This window comes from Pomacea canaliculata, linkage group LG4, assembly GCF_003073045.1.
Source record: "Pomacea canaliculata isolate SZHN2017 linkage group LG4, ASM307304v1, whole genome shotgun sequence".
In the NCBI taxonomy this organism is placed as follows: Eukaryota; Metazoa; Mollusca; class Gastropoda; order Architaenioglossa; family Ampullariidae; genus Pomacea; species Pomacea canaliculata.
Window position 1 is genome coordinate 20997480 of NC_037593.1, and position 27722 is coordinate 21025201.

The following is a 27722-nucleotide window of genomic DNA, read 5'->3' on the forward strand; positions in this document are numbered from 1 at the left end:
ATAACACAAGGGTTTCATTGTCAATGTTTCACTGCGTGTGAACAGTTAGCAGCTTATTATCCTAAAACCTTGAGATGTTGGTGTGTTCCACGTACAGACATTGTGTTTTGTTTGCAGAACTGATACACGATGACAGCAGATGAATGAGTCTACAAAACACTTTGACCTCGGTACAGAAGGGTAAGTATAGGTCCCCCAGTCTTTATTTAAGCATTTCATTAAGCTTTAAAAAGTTTCTGGTTATTCCTCATAACTCTAGATTGTCTATTCTAATAGCCGCTAGTCAGCATGTACTAGAAGTCTCCCTCTCTCTCAAAACATTCCAAAGTAGGGTTTAAAATAATCTGGTTTCAGGTTCAGTCTGTACGGTAAAGTCACAAAATGTTTCCATAATGAAACCAGAGACTCCTCTGACCCAAAGATATCAAAAAGACAAAAGTTGCTAGCGATGCCAAAAGAGCAACATACACAGCTTTAGCTTGAGCTGAGTTTAAACTTTCTAAATTTCAAGTCCTAGGTGTTGTCCATCTGCTCCTTTCAGAGCTAAATGTCTGGGATTTCCCAGAAACAATAAATATGAAGCATGTCAGATGTGATACACGGAATTTATAAATTATCGAGTTTCTACAGTCTTTGTAAAATAAGAAAAATAAATATCTTTCAAATATAAGTATTTTAAAAGGGATTTCTAAGGAAGTGCACAATATCTTGTTTTAATAAACGAGATTAGCTTTTTCTCTGTAACCAGTGCCAACCATTGCATGAGTGTGTGTGATGTGTATCTACAGTAACAACACTTCAGTCCGTGTATATCTTACAGACCAGTACATGGAATGCTTGTGTGTGGGAGGAGGGAGATATTTGTGTGTAGTGTGACTGTGTTGCGTCTGTGTGAGTGTGTAGTGGGGGAGGTGCAATGGGATACGGAGTGCATGCTTCTGTGCGAGATGTACCTGACTGTGTGTGTACGTGTTGTGTGTGTGTGTGTTGAGAGCGTACTTCTATGCATGATGTCACTGTGTGCATGCGCGCGTGCATATGTGTGTGTGTGAGCTAGAGAGTACCCTAGGTCTGTGGGTGGTGTGGCTCCGAGTGTGTGGTGGTAGTGGGTTTGAGTAGCGGACATGTCTGTGTGTGGGTGGATGTACGTATGGTGCAAGGGATGGAGAGAGGAGTGCCATCAATCAGTGAGATTACCAAGCAAAGTCTGAATAGCAGAAAGTTGTACTTAGCGAATGTATCTTTTGTAAAGGCCAGCTGACTAGTTCATGCCAGTAAACAGCGCTGCAATTAAACACAAGTAGCAATTGCGAGGTATCGCTCGCACTCTCTGCCAGTATAAATATGTCTCTGGTAGGCGCCTGACATTTATCAGCTCCACTGAATCTGTGCCTTTCCTTGCCCAAACTGTATGTCTGAATGTTCGTACTTCACACAAGGCAAACGTATGTATAAGTATTTAAGTGTGTCTGCTTTCTGTACATCACGCATGGCAAACTGTGGATGTCTAACGGACGTCTGTAGACTTGACACAATAGTAAACTGTGTCTAATGCATGTCTGTCTTTGTCCTTCACAGAATATCTAACATACGGGACTTTGTATGCTTCACGCATGTACAATGTGTTAATGCATGCTTGTATTTGTGTACTTCACAAAAGCCATACGAAGGAAATATAATCATGATAACGTCTTCAAAAAAAGCAACTGCCAGCACTGTTATTTCCAACAGCAAATGTGCCTCGGTTTCACTTTGCCTTTAAGTATCATTCTCAGTTTTATGTACAGAGCAACCCTTTGTCCATGACTTTAAAATATTATTTTGAGATAGCAGAGAAAAAAGAACACGAGAAACAAAGAACAAACAGAAACAGCTAGTCATTAGTCACTAGAATGAGTGAAAATCCGTCGTTTGGCAGCAGAATGATTTCATGATAATAAAAGACAGACTAAAAAAATACTTTATTTTTCAGAGAAAAAAGCAATGAAAAACAAAGAGAAACAGCTCGTCATTAGTCATCCAGAATGAGTGAAAATCTGTCGTTGGAGACTCTGCAGCTACTCTCGCCATTCACGGAGACCGGCAATGACATGGTGACAGAGGCGTCACGTGACCTCGTCCTGTCGTGCATCAAGACGGACCCACGCGTGCATGATGTCTTCTTTCCCAGTTTCGCTGCCGACCCTCTGCAGGAGAGCCTTGACCTCAGAACCTTTCCCACTGGACCACTAGCTGTCACTCTGGTAGCGAGGCGATAGCTAACATCAAGGACAGCTTCAAGTTCCACGCCACCATCAACAAGGGCGCGGTAGACCACGCGCTGAGAGATATTTATAGCAGTCTACAGTGGAAAAAACTTGGTGTGCTTACTAGTTATTTATGTCTAGCACGATGTCATACGCTGTGTGTCAGTGTGCCAGGGTGTCAGTGTGTCAGTGCTTACATGAATATGTGTAAGGCAACATACGCATGTTGGAAGACGGGAAGGGGAAGAAAGGGACCGAACTAGGAGGGACAGAAGGAGTAAAAGAAGAGAAGTGGAGAAGGGGTGGGGGAGTTGCCTCCAGCGTTGATGTTCTGCGTTAACAGTCTTCATCTATGTTCATATTTTCCTAACTCGTATCTGCTCCCTTTGTCACACAGGGTTCCAGGTGTACACAGTTGTTTACCCTCGTGTAGTAAAGGACGCAGCTACTGGAGTGTCCCTGCAAGACTACATGGGTGAAGATAGGTTAGTACTTCACACAGTTCAAGTCTCTCCTTGTGACTTTAAAAATAATGCATGCATGCACCCTCGATAGAAAGACTTAAAGGACAAAAAAAAATTAATAAATGAAAACTACACAAAAATACTGTATCTACATTCTGTACAGTACATTGGCAAGTACACCAAGATCCTGAGATATCTTGAGAATCACTTTGTTTAAGAAGGGAGGCTATTATTAAGTTGATTAAAAGTTTCAGTCCCAGCGGGTTAGATGCTTCATCTTGTGACCTCTGCCCCTCAGCTACACGTGGGCCGAGAGGCTGACGTCACTGATCCAGGATCCTCGCTGGACACGGTCAGTACTTGGAAGCATGATACGGGGACACTACTGCGAGGAAGCGTACAACAGAGACATGAACGGTTTGTTCGTCAAGTTGCACCTGTTGACCCACAGTCTGTAATACCAGCCTACCAACACCTGCTGAACCAGAAAGGTGAGTCAGCCACGTCACAGCTCACTATATCCATCTCGAAAGAACAGGGGGACACAATGAACTTTTATTAATTGTTAAAGTCGGCTAGGACTAAGGTTGTATAGGACTAAGCTAGAGTTAGGGTTCGAGTTTATGTCATAGTGTCCGTTACAGTTCAGGTCAATACATCATGAGCCCTCCTTTCATCCTTCACTCTCTCGTTTTCTTTTTTTCTCTTTTTTCTTTTATCCATTTCTTACTCACTTTCTTTCTCTACCAATTTCTTTCTTTCATTCTGTTCCTCTCTCAGTCTATTACGTTTGTCACCTCTTTTTCTCATTCACTCGAGAGGCTTGTGTGAAAGTTTGCAAAAGGCTGTTATTTCTGGCCATATTTCAATCCAAGTAGCATGTCTTTAATTTTTCAGCCTTACCTGCTGTACATTTAGAGCTGGCGACCCGGAACTACTTGGGTGGGCCTTTAGACTGGCGAGCCATCCAGTTTGAAGTGGAAAATGCTGAGCGAAAGCCCTCCACCCCTCTCGGTCTCTCTCGACTCAGCCTCAGTTCTCAAATAGATGTTTTCCATGGCATGGCGGTGGACGATTTCGTTGTCACAGAGTGTCGGAATTTAGGTTTGTGGTCTGGACTGCGGCCTGAGAATGCCAAGGTTTCCAAACCGACTAACAAGTGTTTTGTCATGTGACGGAGCAGTATTAATCTGTTGCCCAAGATGCCATTATCGCCATGATTGTTGACGATGTACAATAAAGACATGTTTTCATTCTCGATCTACTGCGTATTTTGTAAACTCTTTTATTTAAAAAGCCTTCACTGGTTTCAAAATGTTTGTGTCAAATCAATGTAGTTATTTATTTTAGATATTACATTGTGGTGTATACAATCATGCAAAGCACATACACAAACACATGCAGGCACACACACACACACACACGAAAACATAAACTACATCACAACAACTACATTTACAATTGGAAGCTGAATTTTGAAGCGCACTACAAACATTGAATAAATCACAGATCTTATATTCCGAGAATATGAAATAAGTTTGACATGATTTATTGTTAACAAAATGGCCGCTTGACAATACATATTCAGAGAACAAATCTCACATTCTACAGAAATCACGTGTTTATAAAAAATAAAATCCTCGTGACCGACTGTTTGCGCTCTATTGCCACTTTTTTTCAGAAATCATGTTTAAAGAGATTGTCTACCGCGGTTCTAGTGTATATTACTCGATTGTTCTTACCTGGACAGTTAGTTCCCTTAGAAATCTTCAGTCAAGCCTGCTGTCGTCTGCTCGCTTGATTCCTACCCGACACTAACCCTAACCCATACCCTAAAGCTAATCTCAAACCCTAACCCAGTCCCGACGCTCCCCTCTCTAAAATGGACCATACCCGCTCTCCCTTCTGACAAAATAAGATAGACCGTCCTATGACACACGTGCTCATCTGTATCAAAGCTGTGCTGTACTTTTCTTTTTCTTAACGGTTTTTTTTTAAAGATACAAGTTGGTATATGCGATATTAACCTAGCCTGTAAATTTACAAACGGATATATGCAAAAAAAACAAAACAACAAAAACAACAACAAAACAACCCATTCAGGCTGGTCTTTAATACTGGTTCAAAAATCAGCTTACAACCGCCCAAGACAGGCCTCAACGACGATAGTCTCCACGTCTATCTGCTCACCCATAGCACGGACGTATATAGATATTAGTTCGTGGCCTTAAGACCACCGGACCAACATGGCCGATCGTCAGCTGCTACCAGTCAAGGGATGAACGAATAAATGAACGAGTCCGCTGTTCATGCTGAGTACAATCCGAATTAGTAAGCTGTTAATGTTGATTACATGCCGAGTTAGTATAATGCCTGGGTCGTCCACTGTTCATCCTGATCACATATCAAGTTAGTCCACTGTCGATGTTGATCGTTTATGGAGTTAGTCGACATTGAGTTTCCTGAAGGTTCCAGCCATTGTGTTAATGGCATCCTGCTGCTTTCTGACATCTCGACCCATGGTGTAGTCCACAAACCCATACTTGCTCTCTTCCTCCATTTCCTCATTACAAGTCAGCATGGTCTGTATCCAGTCCTTGTGTAAACAACACAGAATAGAACGACATGACCAGAGGGTGAAGATGTTTTTCACATGCATGAATAAACATGCTTGCACGAGCGATACAGCGGTTGGTATATATTATGGTCGCTTAATCATTGTATGACCAGATTTTCGACATCAACGAGCATCAAAATAAAGTAAGTTAGGCTCAGATATTGCAAATAGAAGACCAGACAGGTTTGTTTGATAATAATAAAGCACGTGATTTATAGAGCGAACACTCACGCTCATAAGAAGGGGGCTCTTAGAGCTTGAGACAAGAATGAAAAGCTGAGATTATAGTGAAATGTTTAGAAAAAAAAATATATATATATAACAAATATCTATTCACACCTTATCTGTAGGGGACTGGATGCATGAAAGTGTCCAGAAATATTGATATCTAACACTATACCTTGTCTGTGAAGGGTTCTGGTCTCGTGCCTCCGTACTCACGCGGGAGATGAACGGGATCAATGAACTCGTGAAGCTTCCTCCAGTTAGTGCCGATTCTGTGCATCTGTCAGTAAATGTGGAGATATGCAAAAACTAGTATATTTCACTTTTTGAAGTATATTATAGAGGAAGAAAAAAGTAGAAAACAGGAGACACCTACGCGCTTCAATACTTTGTTCTTCATGAGAGGAGTGAAGACAGTCAGCACAAGGTCCATGAAAGATGGTTCATTTACCAGCAGCAGTAGTTTCAGCCTGACCGGAAACGCCTCCTGAAAATAATAAGAAATAAAAAACTAAGCTATTATCGAGGACGAGTCGGTTGTCTATCTGTCGGTCGGTGTGTCTCTCGGTTAGTCACTATATCTGCCCGTCGGTCTGTCTATCGGTCTCTATCTCGAGAGTTGTCTATCGGTCTGTCTGTAGTCTGTAGAAATCTTGTTTCTTCAATTCAGTCTTCGGACTGTTCTTAGTCTGCACAAAAATCTTTGCATTTTTGTTTGTTTGAAAAATAAATTGAGCTTTATGCATAAAAACTATTACAAAATATGCTTTCAAAGCTTTGTTATCTCGAGTTTATAACGGGTTTGGTCTCACCACATCAAATTTGTGTAAACATCTGAATGTTCAATAATCGTAGCTGAACAAGGCCTCTTACTTGCCATATGTATGTAAATTTTTTCCCATAGTTGAAGTCAAGGGCGTAGTCTTTCATGTGAGCCATCGTGAAGCCCTGGCAGTCTAGAATGGATGTCACTCCCCGAACTTGCGTTTCCTCGTCCTCCACATCACCGAGTAAGAGAAATGACAAGATAAAAGCTGTCACCAAGATGAAGATGACCGAAACGTATGAGTCAACAGTGATTCTTACTCGCTCCTTCACAACTTCGATATCATCATTCCCTTTCCTCACTGACCTCGCTCTACCTCTCCCCTTTAATACTTCCCTTACTCTTTTCCGTTCCCTCCATCTCTCTCTCTTCCCCCCCTGATCTTAGTTTGCTTGAGCATTTTTATTAGTAGATAAACTCCCGTTAAGATGATTATTACATTCGTTCTCATCAACACAATATTACGAACGTGCATTTTTCTTGCATCTCTACCTGAATCATTTTGGATATGTTGAGGAACTCAGCCTTGAGTAGATCCTCCATTGAATATCGAGTTGAATCCACCCTTCCTGTACAATAAATGGTCGCCCTGTTGTTTTTATGACTTTGTTTTAAAGATGTGCAAGCAAAGTATAAAGTTTACTCGCCCTTGCAGTAAATATTTCAACCAGCCTTGTTCCAATCAGTCAATCAACTTTTGTATCAGAAGCTCCTATTAGTCGATAGTCCCTTAAAAATCATAATACAATTTATTGCAAAGATAGACTACACAGGAGAAAGTAGAGCAAGGTGATCAGATCAACAACGACTGAATGCAGCTCTGTAAAGGTGTGCAGCCACCTGTAAAGGTGTTCACCTGTTCAAGCCAGTCATCGCAACAAGACAGCACCAATACAAACCAGAATATGTGATGTAGACTTGTCGCCCCAGCCTATCTCGAAAGGGGAGGGGGAAGGCGACGGAGGTCGGGTACACGTGCAGGACGTTGAGCGGCTTCAAGCCCGTGTACATGCGTGCATCCTGCTTCTTCATGCGGTAGTACTTGAGAATCATGTCGAACGCCTGCTCCTGGTCGAACTTGCGCGCGCGTAGGAAACGTAGTAGAAACCTCGTGTCTGTGTTGGGCCTTAGACCTGCGTCACCAAACCCACACTTTGTGCGATAAATAACCCCTTCATCAACATCCAATAACCTACCCACCCATCTATTCAATAACCCACCTGTCCGCCTACCCATCCCCTAGTTCATCTTCCCAAGGAGACCGACCAAGAAACATGGACTTATGGAATTATTTCTTACATCGAGAAACTGAACCAAAATAAAAGCAGCACATTACACACTTGCGAGGGAGAACTTGCAGCACCTCACCGTGTCCGTACTGAAGAAGACGCTCTCGGAAGGCTTTCACTTCTAACATCCGGGTGACCGGGTCTTCGCGGAGCTTCAGCTTGGCGTATTCCAGACTTTCCTTCGATAAACTGCACGTGTACTCGGACATGTCCTTGCAAGCCATTATCCACACGGGATGCTCTCTCTCTCTCCTTCTTTTCGTTAATCTGCAACAAAGGATAACTCAAACTGTTTAGTATCTCTATAAAAAATAATATCTCCAGACACGATTCTTCTACACAATATTATTCCACGTCGTCGCCACCATTCGGACAGTTTTGTGTCATCTTATAGCATGAAATAATCAAGACATCAGTTTAAAAGAAACTCTAATCCGATGCGTGTGTGGTGCAGCAGACACGCATGATGCGACAGTTTGCCGCAAGGAGACCGCTGGAGCAGTTCAACCACTCGTCTGATGAAAGCCTGCGCTCGACTGAGGCTCAAGCACGACAAAGGTTGCACTCATGCATGCATTAAGTAGAGGACAGGGACCGATCTTGACCTAGTGTGTGACAGCAGAAAAACTAAAGCCAAAAATAAAACATTCATTTAGACAGACAACCTATGCGTCCAGCACGATGTGAAATGTTGCACGTGACTGTATGATGGAAATATTATCGACAGGTACCGACAGATATTGATACCGATAATCTAATGTTAACAGATACAAGCTGTAAAATCGCATTTTCCGAACCCAGTGGAGCGCAGCGCTCCAACGAGTATCACCCGGCAGTGCCGCGTGAGGTTTACGGGTACATTACAACATTGCACTTCTCCTGTGAATACTCGACCTGTCATTAAAGTCGGGCACATTCCAGACCGTACCCTTTAGACGACTTTCTGGCAGATATATGGCTTGGTATTCAGTGCTCTGAATATACGATTATTTGTTCAGGCGTCTTGGAGGTAAAAACAAAATTCAGGAGATGAATGTCTTATAGAATAAATTATCTCTCCACACCTTCTCCTCATTTTCTCTATCTCTCTCTGAGAGTTATTGGTGTTTTACGCCGAGCCAGTAACTATAATTAGGCTCTACCACGGCAATGCTCTCTAAACAGTTGACACATGCATAGAAAGAACAGCGCGTGCCTGAGACGAGAGCTGAACCCAAGATACCCAGCCCTCACTATAGTTGGTGACAGGCGAGAGAGAGAGACATCCATTCACAAAGTGCGAAGAAGCCGGCCATAAGTACTTCAAGAAAGGTCTCACTCAGGTTGAACAAATGTAACAGGGTAGATGGGGTTGCTTTCCCGATCTCACCACAAGCACAGCACTCTCATGGGTTCCAAGTTTTCTTTACTTTAACGGCAGTCGATGGTTCTGGCTAAAGCAAAACCTCCACAACACACACGAGCTCTCGATGAGTTTCCTCTCACCTCTGCGCTGTCCCCTCACGTTCTCTCTCCTCTGTTATGCCCTCTCCACCCGACCTTCATGCCCGACTTCCCTCCAAATCATCCCCGCACCTCCATCCTGTCACTAGTCGACCCCCTCCCGTTCTCCTTCGGTCACGTGGTTGTCACCCTGCCAGTAATTATCCCCCCCCCCCACCTGTGTACCTGTGTGCGTGTGTATGTGTGCCATGTTCCATACTACTATATATACAATGTTACATACTTCTATATAAACACAGCGTGCACAGAGAATGGAAGGTCTAGAGATTCTGACTTTCTTTAAAACAGAATTGCCTCTCGTCTCTGGTATAATGTACTGCTTGTCCCGTCCAAGTACCAAACAGTGAAATGACCGGTGTCAATGGTTACCATGTGGAGATTTTCCTCTGTTGATGTCACACTTATCAGTATCATGCGATGTTTAGTTTAGTCCTTGTTGCTCCTTTGAGGAGCACAGGGCCACAACAACTCACTAGCGGACACGGTTTTGGGTAGCCACCTTCAGTTGGCCCATGTGGTTCCGATCGTCCTTTACCTTATATATACCTTCTATACTGTTCGATCTTTTCCAAGTCTGCTTTGGTCTCCCATCATGCGATGTCTTAATACAAAATATCGTTTCAAACAAAGTCAATGCTTTGCTGCAAATTCAGAATTACAAGCAAAAGCAACCAACCATACTCACGCTTACCTCTCTGAGATAACAGTTTTATTGTCTCATACAGTCGATGATGAAACTGTATCAAAAAATGACTGCAACTGAACGATGAACAATTAAATCACGATGCATCAACATCACCAGCAACCCTCACGTTCACCAGCACCAGTTACAGTGTGTTGAGCTTCGTGACCAGCTGTCCCTTGATTGACTTTGGAGGCATGCATATAAATAAAATTCATGATAAATTTTCACTTACGAGACAGTGTCCACACTGCAGAAATATTTGCAGACAATCTTTGTGTACAATGGTTGTTAGACGAGTGGCGCTAGACAGTCAGTGTGGCCAGTATATATATATACTTCTCTCGCCACGAGATCATTCCCTTCTCTTGTCACTTGGGTACTCGAGAACTTTTAAGGGAGGACTGGCTTGCGGGGGTCACAGATTGAGTTACCTAACGTGTTCATGCCGTTATTCAGGTCAATTTGAAAACTATAGCTAGTTAAGATAAATATGTGAGATACGTGTGATAAAAAGCTGAACAGATTTTAGCAGCCCTTTATTATCAGTGAAAAAGACATTTCTGGGTACCCATATTATATTTCTGTTTGAAGGACTCACGTAAAGCAGGGGTAACATGCTTAACAGTACGACAACATAAAGGTTTTATGGATCTCGTTCTTGATAGTTTATAGCCACACACTCACACAGACACACACGCACACAGAAGTGGTTGGAGCAACTCATGCTGATGTAGTTGCTGACCATGAGTAAATTAATTTTGTATTAAAATTTTCCCTAATCGTGGTCTAACATGCGATCAGAAACAAAACATTAAAAAACTGTCATATTCAATATATAGCGTTACTTCACTTCACACGTGTGTGTGTGTGTGAGAGAATGAGAGATATCTAGAGGGAAAGAGACATAAAACTTGAGCTGGTGGCTTGTATACGCATGAGTTTTTGAAAAACGTTGATTTAATTATCCATTCTAAAGAAATCCCACCCACCCACCCACCCATCTCACCAATCGACCGGCTATATATAAGCTGCTTATACTTACAAAAAAGACAAGAAATCTAAATATAATATTAAATGTTATATATAAACGTTAATGCCTAGTAATGCATGGAATAAAGCTTAAAAGTTATATTAAAAGCACTCAGACGATATCCAGACATTTCAAAATGGAAAAGCAATGTCGATTTGATCATTTAATTCATGATGAATAAAATATAAATAATAAAAAAAAAAAAAGTGGCATACTCACAAAATTATAAGCGACAATAATCTCAGCACCAAGGTAGAGTAAGAGATCGAGGACCTACTTTAACATTATCGGCAATAGATACGGATGACATAAATACAATACTAAATTAAAATTTCCAGTGCACAATATATAGATATAGAGACAAAAGGGATCTTGCCAGAATATTACAACACAGCTGCGTACATCTAGCGATTGCATTTATAACAGTCGCCAAAGGGCCTTCACTACTTTTTTCCACGACGAATTATCAGCATTTTATCACATTATTTTCAAGCTTGCCTATCATGTAAGTACATGTATATATCATATACTTGAGGAGATCGCAGAGAGGGGAGACAACACACCTCAGTGTTGCTGCTGCCGGATGTGACGTCAAAACGCGGGAGTTCTTGACGTAGTGCGTGAGTCCAGTCGATGGTGCAAGTGTGTACAAACTATGTCAAAGTCGCAGAAGCAGACCCCGAAACAGGGGAATACTTTGCTGAGTTACTTTAATAAGACGCCAAAGAAGACTACAGATGTTCTTTCACCTAAAAAGTCGCCCAACACCACTTTGTTGACGAGCCCGAAGTCCACACCGAAGAGCACGAAGAAAGCAAAAGGAACTGCAGCTAGCTCAACCCCTCAACCACAAAACTGCCAACCTCCCGAGGGTAAGCTTGTGTGAATATTTGGAATATATTGTCATATTATTAAGTAGTCTGCCTGTCAAAAGCAGACCATTTTTCCATTTGCCATTCCTCAGCTTCAGACTCGATATCCTACATCAATGATATATAGCACTAAATTTGAAGTCGAGTTTTTAGAAGTGGGATACGCGAATCTTAGTTTAGGACCTAAATTTGTTAGGATACTTACCTTGGGTTTCATGTTTCACCGTGAGATCATTTGATATTGGAGCGGATGGCCTATAATGGCTTCTTGTGTAATTACCTGTGAGCCCGCACACTAGGCAGTTTGAAACCCAAGTTGATCCAGCTGTAGAGTAAATACCTTAATCCCTATAGTTAGGAAAGGTTGTTGATGTTTGAAACTGTTTATATCCTTTCTGAAACCTTTTTGCAGAGATCAAATTCTTATGCGGAGATGTTGTTTGGGCAAAGCTAGAAGGGTACCCTTGGTGGCCAAGTCTTGTTTGCAACCATCCCACAACTTGCACACACACTCGCAGTGGCAAGAAAATGGAGGTACACGTTCAGTTTTTTGACACACCACCTACTCATGCTTGGATCAAGTCCAGGTAAGACAAAATCTATTCTTTATGTACTCTCAGTATTTTTGCATACACACTTAATTACAAGTATAATGTTAACAAATTACACATTTATAATTTTTCAAGTTTCTTTTAACATTTTACCTTGATTTAGCTCTTATTGAGCCCCAACAACAATATAGATCAATCATTTTATCATCGAATATGAAATGTAGTTTGCTTGAAAACTTATATTTCACAGAAACTAACCAAGCTTATTTCCTTGTTCAGTAATAATTTTTGTTAGTGTTGTGAAACTTAAAGATAACTTGAGTTGAATAAAATCTTGGCAAAGGAGTAAGACAAGATTATATACATTAATAATGAATAGATTTGTCAGATTTTTTTATTATGTAATATTATTGATTACTTAAATCATGAAGAGGCAACTTAACCTGGTGGTGAGTGTGGTCAACTTTAGAACAGAAGGTAGCAGAACAACTGACCATCCATCATTTACTCCGCGTGAATGGGTACCTGATTTGTTAGCACAGAAAGGTAGAACTCTCTCCTTCTATGGCCTTCATTCGCTGGCTGTGCTGTGTACATGATAACATTTAATGCTCTTATGACCACCAGTCTGTGGGCCTTGTACTTGTTTAGAGAGAGTCTACAATGTTGATATTTGTATTTCTTTGTCCAATTATCCTTCATTAGCAATGTCAAGCCATTTAGAGGATCACTGGATAAAGACTTCCAAAAGGGAGGTCCGTTCTTCACATTAAATGCTCAAGTCAGGAAAAGTGCTGAAGCAGGTGACAAAGCTTTGAAAATGACTGTTGAGGAACGACTGAAACTTGTTGTCAATCTTCAGCCATCAGATGACGAAGAGGAAAAATGTAATGGAGAAGATGATGAAGATATGGACTTTGATTGTAAGTGGGATGGCATCAGCTCCTTTGTTGCATAGAGCTGAGGACGGAAACAAAATTGATATTAAAATCTTACCTGCGATTGTGTGTGTATAGCTGTGTCAGTGTACTGTTCATTTTTTTTTTTTTACTCATTTGCTAGGAAGTATCTCTCATTGTAAGTAAGAAATATTTGAAATATTGACATTGTCTAATACTCAGAATTTTTAAAATTATTTATTTAGCAAGGAAACTATAAAAACAATTATAATATAAAGTTGTTAGAAGGGAATGCAGATTTGTCCAAATATGCATGTACACAAAGAAATACCTTCATACAACAGCATTTGCAATTAGCTGATTTCCTGCTTGCAGCAGAAATTTTTGATGCAGAAATGTCTGACGAGAATGATGACAGCATAAAAGAAAATAAGGTAGATGAGGTATGTTGAGTAACTGTATTTTTTTAAAGTAAAAAAAAAATCATATTTATTTATATTTAATAATTTAAAATCATCTTTGTTTAAAAATAAAATGTTTACATGGTAAAAGTACATGTTACATCCCTATGCTATACCATTTGATATACTTTATCTTATCAGTGGTAATAGATTTTTTGATAATTGGATCATTGGATGACTTGCAGTCTTTTGCTAAGAAGGAGAATGCAACACCAAAGAAAAGGACTCGTGCTGCCAATTGTGCAGGATTAAAGCCAAAGCGGAGGAAAATAATACAACCAGAAAGTGATGAAGAGGATTCAGGTCCTGTTTATTTTTTTTTTATATGAACATTTCAAAAGTTTTCATGAAATGTGAAATATATTGTTTATGATACAGTATATTCACCAACACTAAATATTCACATAGTCTCATTCATTTGCACATTTTCCTTTTTCTTGTGCATGTTTGCGTGGCAGGGGTGTTTATTTCTACCTGCCCATTTATAATAATATTTACATATTTATTAACTTCAAAGACTGTTAATCATTACTTGAATTTAAAAAAAAAATTCTTTGCTTTCTAATTCTTAAGACTTAAATGATAACACTGATGATCTCAAATGCACCATAAGGGTCTAATGGAACATGCACAATTTTAAAAGATTACATGAAATTTGCTTACACAGGGGATGAATTTAAACCTAGTTCATCTGATAGTAGTGACGAAGAGAGTGCCAGCAGTGGTGAAGATGAAGATGAAATCTTAGAGCCTGAGGAATCAGAACCAGACTCACCTATCAAGGTAGGAAGGATTGTTACAAAAAAATATAGAGTTAATACAGTGGACTTTGTAACTATAGTTCTTGTACTGAAAATATTAAAAATAAAAACATTGAATAACTGTCTTGTTTATCCACAGAATAACCCTTTGTTTTGCAGAAAAGCAAGAAGAAGCAGAAAATTTCTCCATCGGATAGTACTGACAAGAAATCACCCCCAGGAACTCCTAAAAATAGGAGTCCTAATCAGCCATCTGTCAGTTCAACAACCAAGTCCAAACTGTTACATTTTGCAGCTGCAGACAGTGTATGCTTAAAATATAATGGCAGTTTCCTTCATTTATGTTTGAAACATATCTTCTGGGGTTTTTTTGAGGGGGGAAGCAACTAAATTGAAAACTATTTTACTGTTTTATATCCAGTTTCTTCCATCAAATTAATAATTAAAAGAAGCTAAGATGCATGTTGATTGTTTTCTTATACTGTTAGCTGTTATTATGGGAAATAAAACGACTTAAAGAATTATGTAAAATTAGAAATGATGTTGTGCTTGACTTAGTTGCATTTGTATTAGAACATGTAGATTACTTGCTTCAGCAGACCAATCTTTTCTCTCTAAAGGTTGGATCCAGTGCAGAAGGCACCCAGGTTGATGCCTCAAACCTTCCTCACACGAGACTGGACTTTCTTCAGCCAGAGAAGATCAAGTATGATTTTCATACCTTTCTTTCCTGGTCTTCAAGTTCAACCTTATTTTAGACTCTTGATGCCATTCATTCAGCCTAGTCCTCACTGTCCTGCATTTGAATTGTTAGAAACTCGAGACTTACTACTGGCTTAGTTTGTCACTGGCAGGTATATTAATCTATGATCATTATATCATGAATAAGTATGCAAGTTTTATGTCTTTTGTACAATTGGTCTGCTTTTTAACCCGTGTTTCTGCTCTTATTTGACCGTGCCTTTTTCCTTCTGGATTTTCTGTTGTTTTTTTTTTATCAGTTACATCATTTAGAGTAGGTGTCTTCTATTGTTTCTTTTCTGAATGAAGTTCATAACATGAAAACTGAATATTTGTGACCATCTATATTTCGTACATTTGAGCATTTGTTCTTCTGTTAACTCTTAAACCTTTGTGTACCAGAGATATCAACCAGAAGAGCAAACATGACCCAGATTATGATCCAAGGACACTGTATGTTCCTTCTTCCTTCCTGAATAAGCAGACCCCAGTAAGTTCTAGTTGTGGTCATACAGGTAGAATTTAGCAGAGATCGTTAGTATTCACTTAACTGGATTTTTAAAAAAAAATGATATACGAGGAAATTTAAAGTCCTGCTTATTTTCTCTGCACAGTGTTGTAGATTTTTGTTATGTTTTGGTGTTTTCTCTTTTAAGTTTAACGATTTTTCTGTTTCAAATATTTAGGCAATGCGACAGTGGTGGGAAATGAAATCAAAACATTTTGACACAGTATTGTTCTTCAAGGTAATGAATTACTAATTTTTCCTTGATTTTTTTTTTTTTTTTGAAAGTGTGCAAAAGAAAAAAGTAGGTGAGAACAGATATTTGCAATAATACATGTGCATATATTGCAGAATCTGTATCCTTTGGAGAATGAAAATTTTGAAATTTTATTAATAATGTGTGAGTGGGTTTTTTTGCTTTTTATTACTATTGATTTTTTTAAAAGTCAGAATAATTGAATAATGGATCAACAGGAGTGGACTCCTTCCCATTCATCATATGCCCTACCACCCATTACCTTTTGTGAAAATACTTATTTGTGAAAAAAAAAGCCATTGTTATGTGAAATTTACTTTTCTGATATTTCAGATGGGCAAGTTTTATGAATTTTTCCATATGGATGCCACAACAGGGTTGAAGAGCTGGGTCTGATCTACATGAAAGTAATTACAAAATTGCTGTGCATGCATATACTTTTCTGTGTGTGTGTGTGTAAGAGAGAGAGAGCAAGCATGTGCTCTTGGAAATAATTAGGAGAGCTACAGTTTTAAGAAGTAGCTAAAGTGTAGGTCACAGGGCTGTGTTGACATGTTGGATGTTTTTATTGACAGAATTTGATCACAGAATACAGTTATGTGTAGCCTTGTTTATTAAATTTTAGTTGATCTGTAGGGAAAGACACTGTGAAGGGAAGTGTAATATAAAAGGGTGTTGATCATGATGTCCAGAATGTGACACACTGTCATTTTATTTCAGGGCGACTATGCACACTCTGGATTTCCAGAGATAGCTTATAATCGGTATGCTGATGCCCTCATTCAGAAAGGTTATAAAGTTGCACGCATTGAACAGACAGAAACCCCAGAGATGATGGCTGAACGGTGTAAACAGAAGTGAGATATCTTGTCTTCTTGATGTATTTAAAAAGTGTTGTTGTAAACCTGTTGATCATGGAAAGTTTGAGGAATCCATAAGTATTTAGTATTTCTTGTATTAAAGATCCCACTGTGCATATGTGTCGATTCATGTAAACTTGCAGTCTGGCTTTTGATGATGGTTATGAGCATCTATTTATTATGTGTATCGAAAGTAATATTTTTTATTTACACTTTCTTTCCACAGTGGCAAGACCAACAAAATATGACAAAGTGGTGCGTCGAGAAGTATGTCAGATTACCACTCAGGGTACTCGAACCTTCAGCCCTAGAGATGGTGATGTGGGAGATTCTCAGCCTAGCTATCTCATGGCCATATGTGAGGTGAGAGTGGGATCTTTATCATGATATATGTTCTTCGGCATAGTTGTTTCTTTACTGTATCAACTACACACCTACTATGATGATTACATTTCTTTCATCTTTCTTACATTTATGCTGATGACATTGGATAAAAGATGGCAGAAGGTAAAAGATTTTCCAATGTTTTACAGGCTGAGTCAGCAGGAACAGTTAAATATGGTGTTTGCTTTGTCGATACATCTATTGGAACATTTCATGTGAGTATGTTCTCCTAAATGTGAAAATTAGCTTAATTTATTAACAGTAATTTATTCATGTTTCAGTATAAACAAATGATTGAAATGAAATAAAAAATTTGCATATTTATCTCTTTTCTATGTTTCATCATCAGTGCAGAGAAATTGATATTTGATTATTTGTTAGTAGGATACATAGTTTATATTGCCTGCTTCGGTAGTTACACATTTTGTTTATAACAGCTTGGCCAGTTTTCTGATGATCGGCACTGCTCAAGGCTCAGAACTGTGTTTGCGCATCACCCTCCATCTCAGGTAAAGTTTATATTTCTTTTTCATAGATACCCCTCAGGAATACTGTGTGTTACATATATTTGATAAATGAGTAATTATTTTCTTGTAGGATACCATCATTGAAGTTATTGTGACTTCTAGTCTTTAAACTTACCTTTAATGTTAGAAATGAATTTTCCTTTATTTAATTATGAAAAATCATTATTCCTTGCAGATTCTTTATGAACGAGGACAAATGTCACATAAAACTATACAGCTGATCAATGGACAGTCAGCAGCACTTAAAGAAGCACTTAGCTCAGGAAAGGAATTTTGGGATAGTTCAAAAACATTGAAGACTTTGTAGAAGAAAATTATTTCAGAGAAGATCAAGCTGATATTAAATGGCCAGAAACTTTAAAGAAAATGATGTCTGAAAGTGAGTGATTTTTACCTGATGTAAGAGTTTAGAGTAATTATTTTCCTTTTGCAGTTTTTTTAATATATATATATAATTTTTAAGATACAGTACAAATCTCCAGTCTTGAGCTAAATTTTGTCTACTACAGAACATCATAAATCCTTCAAGCTTTTCAATTTGCTTATTTTGAGAGGGAAAAAAAAGATTGATAAAGGTTGCATGTTAAGAAAAAAAGCACAGTATAATGAAAATGTTAAACAGTATTATGTATTCGTCCAGGTGTTGCATTTTTTTCTTTATGAAGATGTACACCAAAAAATTATAAATAACAGGATGGTCCTATTGATGTGTGCAGGTGATGCTCTAGGCTTAACAGCTTCTGACTCCTACGACCTTGCCGTTCGGTCTCTTGGTGCTGTGACTTGGTGAGAATTTAATTGTGTCATCAGTCATCAATCATCAAGCTCAAATTCATTTTTTTGGGGCATATTCCCTACGATTTGCTTACCATTTGGAAATTTACAAAATTTACTTAACATTGGAGTAAAGTAAAGCAAATCTGTCTTAAAGAGGCTTAATGACGGCAGAGAACAAGAGAAATAAAAGAAAATAGAAGAGTTCTTAGTCTTTGCAGGGAAAACAGAAAAAAGATTTTCCTATTATTTGTTTATTATTACAAGAAGAATTTTGAAATTGAGCTGCTTGGGAGAGTAACTTTTACTGCAAAATGGAATTTCCTTCCTCTTTGTAAATGAAGTATTTTAAACATTAGTCTTCTGTGACCAGGTACTTGCAGTATTGTCTCATGGATCATGAGGTACTGTCTATGAAGAAATTTGAAGAATATGAACCTCTAGACAAAGCACCTGTAAAAGTGCAGACAAGCTTCAACACATCTCAGCATTGTATGGTAAATATTGTGGTTTTCTTTTGCTTGTCTTTCTCTTTGCCTTTTTGGTATATATTTTGGTCCAGTCGCTTCTTCAGCAGACATTAGTTGTCATGGCATGTGAAAATTACAAGCTGAACTTTCACTGTGCAGCAGGAAAGAATGGTTTGATTCAGAGGAGGGAGGTGAGGTGCTTTTCAGTACAGATGGAAGCAGTGAAGCATGACCACTAGGGTATTGCTGCTACATTTGCTTCTTACCTTCCTCCACAGGTCAAACCAGTCTTTCCAGGAAGTTTAATCTATAACAGCACTAACTGCGACAGTCCCTGCGGTCACTTGTGGTTGATTAGTAGTGACCAATACTGCTAGAGCATGTTTATAGGTGTAGCATGCCATCATCCATTAGCATTTCTGTTGCATTCAAGTTTTTACTCACTAGACACTACTTACACCATCTTATTCTGGATGCTGTTTACTTGTTTCTTCCCCTCTTCCCAGGTATTTGAGAACTGTACGTCTTAAAACCCACAAGTAGCTTTTAAGCTTTGGACTATTCTACAAACTTTCTGTCAGTCAGTGATATGTGGATAGGAGAGACTTCATGTGATAAATCATTTTTCTAAAAATTCATCATTGTTATCAAAATGCTTTTCATGAATGTTGTCCAGACCTTACTTAGTTCATGCTCATTTATCATTGGATTTGTACAGACTGAATGTGTGTCTGAACATAGTATCTTGTGGTATCAGTTATTTATTTCAATTGTGTCCTTCAGGTTCTTGATGGCGTTTCTCTATCTAATTTAGAGATCATAAAAAATGCAGTCACAGGTGGAACAGAAGGCACTCTTCTGGAACAGTTGGATACTTGCTCAACACCTTTTGGTAACTTTGCAAGCTATGTCTAAACTTAAATCAGGCCTCAGGGTTTCATTTCTTTTAAGTTTATAGAATTGTGTTTTACCTGTATTTTTCTTAGTGATACACTAGTCTTTATCTGTACTTGTTAACTATTTACCATTTACCTTCTTTTGCTACTCTTTCTCTTTGACAGCATTTCAACCAGACATTATTTTCTGTGCAATACTACCATGAGCTTAAGTTACAATCTGACTTCTTTTTCTTGTCATGTTTCAGTGGGTTCATTATTTGTAACTGTAGCTACAACCTTGACCTACACACATAGGACTTGTATGAAGGGTTGTTTTGTGAAAAATTAGACTTGATAACCTTGGTTAGATTAAAATATTCACTGAGACATGGTTAATAAAATCATTAATTGCTCATATTGTCTCCCTTTTCCATTTTTTTTTTTTGGACCTCTAAGTCTGTACAGTGTGTACTTCAGTTTCTAAAATTCGGTTTGTTTAGGCAAGCGTCTTCTGGTACAGTGGTTATGTGCCCCACTATGCCAGCCAGCCGCCATCAATGACAGATTAGATGCTGTTGAGGCTCTAATGGAAATGCAGGAGTTAGCAACTGAGGCAACAGATGCACTTAAAAAGATACCTGACCTTGAGAGACTCCTAAGCCGGTGAGTCTACTGATGAAGTGAAGTCAGGAACCACAGTAATAGTAGCTGAAATAGTTTTATGTATGTGTGAATGAGGCATATTTACACATGTACATGAGGAAGTGAGAAGGTTGTGTCTGTCATTAAAACTGCTAGATCCTGTCAGAATAGATTGTATATATAGCAACAGGATACTTTAAATGAATTAATTGTTGCAAAATGGATATATGTTCCTTTCATTTCACCACTTACCATTCTGCTAAGGTGATGAAAGAAGTAAAGAAAGAACTTTGCTTTTATTAAAGCATTTCTTTTTTCAACTTTACCAGACGACCCAACTGTTGGTTGTAGCCCCTAAGCTCCTAATAGTTGGGTCATCTGATCTCTGGTAAGTATCAAAGAAAGACAATTTACTTGAAAAATTTCATAGGCTAAAGATACCAGAATGCAGCTTTTTAACATTGCTGTGAATGGAACATCAAATAGTTGTTATTCTGTACCACTTGAAGTTGACAGTTTATATTATGATGTGGAAACTGTCATCTTTTCTGTATGATTTACTGATTCAGAATTCATAGCCTGGGTTCACTAAAGCAAAAGTCTTCTCATCCAGCTGAACGGGCCATTCTTTATGAGGAAACTCAGTACAGGTCAGTAAAATGACATTCAGAATTTATCTTGTGAGACAATTGTGGTAATATCCTCATGATAGCTGTCTTGTGATTATGATGTCTTGTAATAACTGTTGTCATTGTACAGCAAACGCAAGATTGAGGACTTTCTGGCGACTGTTGGAGGATTTAAGGTTGGCCTGAAGATTTCTGACAAGTTTACACAGCAGGCAAAAGATTGCAAGTGAGATAAATTTCTGTTACTGTGTTTGCTCTGTAAAAGCTTGTGTTCCTTGATTGTCCTTTGAGTTCCTTGGATATTATAATATTAGCATGTTTACAAGAGTGATACCAATCCTGCAAGCATGCAACACACTCTCACACATTTAAATGCACATATGCAGTCCCCCACCCACATGATTATGTAGAGAAAAGTGTTGGTAGCTGGGATTTGAAGCTGCCATTAGGCCAGTGTTGGAACATGAGGCAGCTGCACATAAACATATACACATATATAATTTTTAGTTGGTATGTCTTGGGGTTTTTATTTTCCTTGTGATAAACCCTGTAACCCTTATGTCCATCTGTAAGCAAAGTGCATAACAGACATTAATTTTAAATGGGTGCTGGCCTTTTATAGAAATTTGCTGTTTCTTGCAGTTCTAAACTGTTAAGAAAAACAGTATTGTTGGATTCCAAGGCTTCTGATGGTGGCTTCCCAGACATCACAGAAGACTTGGCTTTTTTTGATGTAAGTTGCAATTTGTATTTTCTTTTATTTCCCTATTTTTACTTAGTATTTTTTCAGTTTTAGGATTGAAAAGCAAATGTAATTATGCATTAGATCTAGAACCTTGTAAAGGGGAGGGAATTTTGTTACCAGGGTTTAGTGATGTGACCTGCACACAGTAAACTGCAGTTTATTGGCTGAGCATTTGCAGATATGCACCATTGATGTAGAATATCCCCAAAACTATTGTAGCAATGATTTATTTAATGGCACTTGTAACTTCTTATTATGTAGCACTGGATTATGCGCTGTTGGTAGTAGCTCTTCCAGAAATATTTATTAATTGCTTTCAGAATGCATTTGATCATGCAAAAGCTCGCAAAGATGGTGTTATCATACCCAGTAAAGGTAAGCTTTAAAGATATTTCTTAAAAGATGTAAGAGTGTGGTAATAAAATCTTTGTTCCTCAAAAGATATGCATTTTACATTTTCATTACATTAGTATGCTATGAGACAAAATTTGTTCAGTACTTCAGCAAGGCCAGGTCAACGGTCAAAAGGGCTATGAATGTGGAAAAGAGAAGGTAGCAGGAGACGGATAAGGTGGATGAGACCTGGATTTTTTTTTTGCTCCTAAGGTGTGGACAAGGAATATGACAAAGCAATGAAAGACATCCAGCACCTGGAGGCACAGTTACAGGAATATCTTGAGCAGCAGCGACAGCGGTTAGGCTGTAAGGTGAGAGGACTGGTGTGTGAGTCTTTAGGTTAGACAAGGTGCCTGAGCTGGTTAACTGTGTTGGGCTTTAGTTTAGACTGTCAGATGAATGAACTGGATTGATGTGTGCTTGTCTTTAGACAAGGTTGCAAGGTTAATGAACTGGATTATAGGTTAAGGCTGTTAAGTGAATGAACTGAATTGTGTAAAATTTTTACATTATATTATATGGTAAATAAATGGGATTGATATGTTCAGTTTTTACATTAGACAGTAAGGTAAATGAATGAGATTGATATATTCAGTCTTTCAGACTGGTGTTTCTTGCCAAACTCATCATCTCTCATGCTCTCCTACCTGTCTTGTTGACAGTCATGTGGTGCATTAGTCATGTGTTTGTTACTAATACAAATACAGTGAGGAGCAGGTGTCATATGGTTAGAGCTCATCACAGGCTGAATTTTCATGGCTCACTGTAAAATAAGTTTCCTACGCTCCTGGCTTCCCTTTACATGGCAGCATAAATTTTTAAAAGATGATGCTTGTTTTTTTTTTTTTAAGAATGATAGAAAATATGCAGAAAATCATTGTTTCTGTAGGGTATAGTCTACTGGGGGACTGGCAAAAACAGGTTTCAAATGGAAGTGCCAGAAGCCGCTTTGAAGCATGTTCCAGAAGAGTATGAATTGATGTCTTCTAAAAAAGGAGCCAAGCGGTACCGCACCTCCACCATTGAGGCTGTATTGGTGGACCTGACAGACGCAGAAGAAAAGAAGGATGCAGCTTTGAAGGACATCATGCGGAGAATCTTCCACAGCTTTGATGAAAGGTGAAGATGATTAAAGTTGCAGAATTGATATTAACAGACAGAACAAGAGCTTTGTTGCCTGTTTTCTTATTTCATTTATTTTAGTTGTTGATTGCCTACTTATTTAAAAGGCATGAGACTGGTTGCCCATTGATCCTACAAAAGGTATTGTCACTTGTCAGTATTGTACTTTTTTCCAGGTATGCAAAATGGAACACAGTTGTTGCTTGTCTCTCAGTCTTGGATATACTTTCAAGTCTGGCACGATACAGTCGTTGCAGTGAAAGTAGCATGTGTCGTCCAAAGTTCTTTTTGCCAATAATAGAAGAAAGGTAACTTTTACTAGCACAGGTTCCTGTAATTATTTTCAGGTTCCTGTAGTTAATTATCTCTTGAAAAACAAAGCTATATCATTTGTTACTAATAGCACAACATAACATAGGAAAATATCAAGGACACTTTTAGGTGACAATATTTAATTAGTTATTAGTTATATTAGTATTAATAGATATAAAGCATCTTTCTCTGAAACCAAAGTTTAAGTAGTTACATATCATTGCAGAATTACATATTAAGATTTTGATCTTATTTCCTACAGCCTTTTCTGGAAATTCGAAATGGTCAACATCCATGCATAAGTCGTACAGTTGTTTCCAGTGACTTCATTCCAAATGACACAGTGATTGGCACTGAATATGTAAGTTCGCCTTCTTCCATTCCATATTTAAGAGACTTTATGGTATGGTGCAAGGTCATCATTTTGTGATATGTCTAGGCAGAATTTTTGCCTCCTCTCTACTATGGATACTAAGATGATGCACCTATCTGTTTGCATGTGTATTGATCATGGACCATGAAGGATGAAGATGAAGTAAGCAGTCCCCGAAGTCATGTTGTCATGGTGACAGGACCAAATATGGGTGGAAAATCCACCTTGATGCGACAGACTGGTCTGATAGTGGTGTTAGCTCAACTGGTGAGTTTCTTCATGGTGTGAATGAGATTTTTTTCCTCCATTCTCTTGTCTGGAGAATTGTAGAGGCTGATTTTGGTCCGGCAAGTGAATGATCTAGCCATCACCCGCATGTGAGCAAGAGGGAGAGATAAGAGTATGTGTGTGTTTGTGTAAAGGGGCTTGTGCAATCTTTTCTTCTTTTTCCTCTGTACACCTGTAAGGAATTAAGTTGCTGCTTATGCTCGATCTAGTTTGAATGCTTTATCAGATTTAGTTTGAATGTTTTTTCAGTAATCTATAGCTGTAAACATTTTTTGGTGCAATTACTGAGTGTGAAACCTATTTTGCAGGGATGTTATGTTCCAGCAGAAAAGTGCTGCCTCACACCTGTTGATCGAATTTTCACTAGGCTTGGGGCCAGTGACAGAATAATGGCAGGTAATTATGTTAGACCAGTTTGAGTTATTGCATCATTTTCTTCCCTTTTGTGTTTGCTGTGTGAGAAACAAAAATATTGATTCGTTGAAAAAAACCCCACTAGAAACTATGTTTAAAGAATATCATCTTTATTAAATCATTTCAGAAATTATTCTCTTTGTTAACGAGCTCTTACTTTTCTCATGAGTAATACTGATAATTAGAGTTGTCGTTTTGAGGACATGAAATATGCAGCGTATTTTATATACATTTTTGTTTTCTTCATTCTTTGATAACCAGGAGAAAGCACCTTCTTTGTAGAGCTGAGTGAGACATCTGCCATATTGCAGCATGCAACAGAGCACTCGCTGGTACTGATGGATGAGTTAGGTAAGCAGCTTAAACAGAAAATGCAAAGAAACAATCCAGGCAAAGAAAACTCAAAAGACAGGATTACTTGAATTGCCATCTGACGGTCATTTTATTGCTTCCTTGACTATATTTACATGCTACAAAGTATGGGAATAGTACAGTATATTCACTGATAGCTCAGCACATCATTCTGTGTTAATGGTTTATCAAAGGTAGTGTTTCACTACAGTGTGGAATTTAGAATGGCAATTTAATACAGATCAAGGACTTCAGCCACCATCCTTCACATTCCATTCATTACCTGCTGTTGTCTAAACTTTCTTAGGTCATTTTTAAGAATTTATGTATTAAAGAGCATTTGTGCATTTTCTTGCTGGGTAACAAGTTCAATGCATTACATAAAAGAACACAATATAATTGGAGAATTAGGTGATAGCCATGGTGTCAGGGGACAATGGATGCCAAGATTTTTCTATCCAGTCTTTGTGTTGCTCCTGCACAGTTCAGAATTTCAGCCATGGTTTAGGTTTATACACTATAAAAGCATTGTTATCAGGTGGTGACACTACAACTTTACGTATACATTCAGTGGGTAAGAAGGATGTGCTTACTCCATATCTAAAGAAGAAAAGTGTGCACATATACATAATAATCTCAATTGTATTCTAACAGCAATGTCTTGAGATGTTGGCAGTATTCAGATGAAAAATTATTTTTAGCATAAATTTAATTCCAGGTCGAGGGACTGCTACATATGATGGCACAGCCATTGCTTATGCAGTTGTCAAGGAACTATCAGAAAGCCTGCATTGCCGATCTCTTTTCTCCACACATTACCACTCACTTGTAGACCAGTTTTCACATGATGAAAATGTCCGAACTGGCCATATGGTAATGCATACTTACTATGATTCTAGTGTTTTATCATTCAATAGCATTTACTTAAGTTATCCGTCCTTTGTACGGATAATCTTTGCTTGGACTGTCAGAGTTTGTGCTGTCTGCTAGAATGTGCATACTTTCTAAATGACCTAATTTTTCTGCAGGCATGCATGGTGGAGAATGAAGATGGAGATGACCCATCACAGGAAACAATTACATTTCTGTACAAGTTTGTGAAAGGAGCATGCCCTAAGAGCTATGGTTTCAATGCTGCACGACTGGCTAGCATTCCAGAAGAGGTATAGACAAAGTGAAATGTTGTAAAGGACCTTTTCTTAATTGAAAAAAAAAAAGTTAAATTCCTGTGAGGAAGCCTTAAGTTAAAAAGAAAACGTGAAAGTCTTGTAGCCTTGGTATTTATTGCTTGTTGGGAGGGGTGTGGCAAGGGGAGATTTCGAGTCAAGTTGGTCCAGGGGAACATCAGACTAGCCACCTTGTCTAAAAAGCACTCACTGCAAGGCTGTAGTTACTGGTTATTTTATTGTTGTTATTGGTTAGCTTTTTTTTTCTTTTTTACTATATGATGCTGACAATCTGAATTCTTACAGGTGATCAGGTGTGCTATTGCAAAGTCTAGAGAGTTTGAATTGACAGTTGAACATCTCCATGCAATCAGGTAAAATAAATGGCTACAAGTAGTTAGCTAACAAGGTGGACATATAAATTGCAGCAGCTGTTAATTTGTTTTTGTTTTCTTCCCATTTTATGCATGGGATTATGCCAGAGTTGTAAGGTGGGACTTGTGGAAATATTCTGCTACAGCTACATCTGACATTGCTAATTTTCACATTTTTCTGTATCTGGTTTTTGCACTTTTATTTATGGGTCTTTGTATATTATTTGAAGCTATTTTATGGTGCAAGTGTCATGTGTATTTTCAGGAAGCTCTGGAATGGCACATGTCAAAATATTAAGGAAGTGCTGCAAGAGGCTTGTCATGTCGTAAATTAAGCTATCAAAGCTGAAAATGACCTGTCATAGAAGGCTTCAAGTTCTTGAGGACCTGAGGATGTACTTGGACTTGTTAAATCTGTTGCACCCCTTTCATCACACCCAGTTCCACTTGAATTTAATTTTTGTGCTGTGCAGGCATTCATATCCTTTTTGACAGGAAGTTAGAGATGATAATAGTTGAACAATCTGCATAACTAGTTAACTGAATTCCTCTTAGGCTTTTCGGATCTTGTAAGGCAAAACAGCAATTAAGGTAAAGTACATCACACCCAAGCACTTGACCCTTTAAGTCACCATCATCAACACAGTGCGATTATGTAGCACCAACTTTTTGGTTGAATTCAAACAAGATTTCCTTTCTAGTAGCCATTTCGCAAGTCTTAAGTGTAAATGAGGCTGTTTAAAAAACAGTATTGTTTTCTTTGAATATGCAAATCTTTTTTTTTTTTTAATTTCTAGCATTTTAAAATCTTATGAGCGGCAGCTAAATATCTCCCTCTTGTAGTAGTCTCCCATTTATTCATTTTGTGCTTAATGCTCAAAAGATTTGCTCTGTTTTAAATATTAGAGCTGCCCTGTAAATATGACAGTTTGCAGCTTTTTGTTTGGACTATTGTTGAAAGCATCTAAACTGAATTAAAAAAAATTTCATTCAGCTGTATGATTTCAAAATGTTTGTAAAATAATGTGAAAGAATTTTGTGTGGAGGTGTGCTTTTGCATATGCAGAAAAATACCATATAGTTTTC

At 38.3% G+C, this 27722-nt stretch overlaps 3 protein-coding genes across 3 annotated transcripts; 2 read left to right on the top strand and 1 right to left on the bottom strand.

Moving 5' to 3' along the window:
• Nucleotides 1–1035: 1035 nt before the first annotated feature.
• LOC112561417 lies at nt 1036–3970 on the top strand. The gene is given in 7 exon segments (XM_025233907.1): nt 1036–1445; nt 1973–2244; nt 2247–2360; nt 2644–2731; nt 3009–3148; nt 3151–3201; nt 3608–3970. Coding segments are annotated over 6 exon segments (891 nt in total). The 5' UTR covers nt 1036–1445; nt 1973–2024; the 3' UTR covers nt 3886–3970.
• Nucleotides 3971–4790: 820 nt separating this feature from the next.
• Nucleotides 4791–9879, bottom strand: LOC112561415 (clavesin-2-like). Its single transcript, XM_025233904.1, has 8 exons — nt 9862–9879; nt 7747–7934; nt 7278–7511; nt 6871–6947; nt 6426–6548; nt 5929–6039; nt 5728–5832; nt 4791–5306 (listed from the first exon to the last, which is right to left on the bottom strand). Exons 2-8 carry the CDS (start codon nt 7889–7891, stop codon nt 5154–5156), a joined length of 948 nt encoding a protein of 315 aa, XP_025089689.1. The 5' UTR covers nt 7892–7934; nt 9862–9879; the 3' UTR covers nt 4791–5153.
• Nucleotides 9880–11481: 1602 nt separating this feature from the next.
• Nucleotides 11482–27631, top strand: LOC112561418 (DNA mismatch repair protein Msh6-like). Its single transcript, XM_025233908.1, is given in 38 exon segments — nt 11482–11757; nt 12170–12344; nt 13014–13231; nt 13583–13650; nt 13854–13971; nt 14336–14451; nt 14589–14735; nt 15050–15135; nt 15573–15660; nt 15857–15916; nt 16265–16310; nt 16313–16338; nt 16652–16787; nt 17018–17154; nt 17325–17390; nt 17613–17684; nt 17878–18004; nt 18007–18081; nt 18419–18488; nt 18850–18973; nt 19730–19838; nt 20325–20487; nt 21036–21116; nt 21226–21321; nt 21738–21828; nt 22161–22215; nt 22447–22547; nt 23126–23355; nt 23535–23666; nt 23933–23942; nt 23945–24031; nt 24194–24310; nt 24640–24727; nt 25007–25096; nt 25815–25969; nt 26125–26259; nt 26569–26636; nt 26902–27631. Coding segments are annotated over 38 exon segments (4050 nt in total). The 5' UTR covers nt 11482–11540; the 3' UTR covers nt 26972–27631.
• The last annotated feature ends 91 nt before the right edge of the window (nt 27632–27722 follow it).

Excerpts from the sequence above, each read along its gene's own strand:
- LOC112561415 (XM_025233904.1), bottom strand. The coding sequence starts at position 7,891 with ATGGCTTGCAAGGACATGTCCGAGTACACGTGCAGTTTATCGAAGGAA. Across the intron at positions 7,512-7,746 it reads TCTTCTTCAGTACGGACACG|GTCTAAGGCCCAACACAGAC; the intron begins GTGAGGTGCTGC and ends TTGGTGACGCAG. Across the intron at positions 5,833-5,928 it reads AGAACAAAGTATTGAAGCGC|ATGCACAGAATCGGCACTAA; the intron begins GTAGGTGTCTCC and ends ATTTACTGACAG.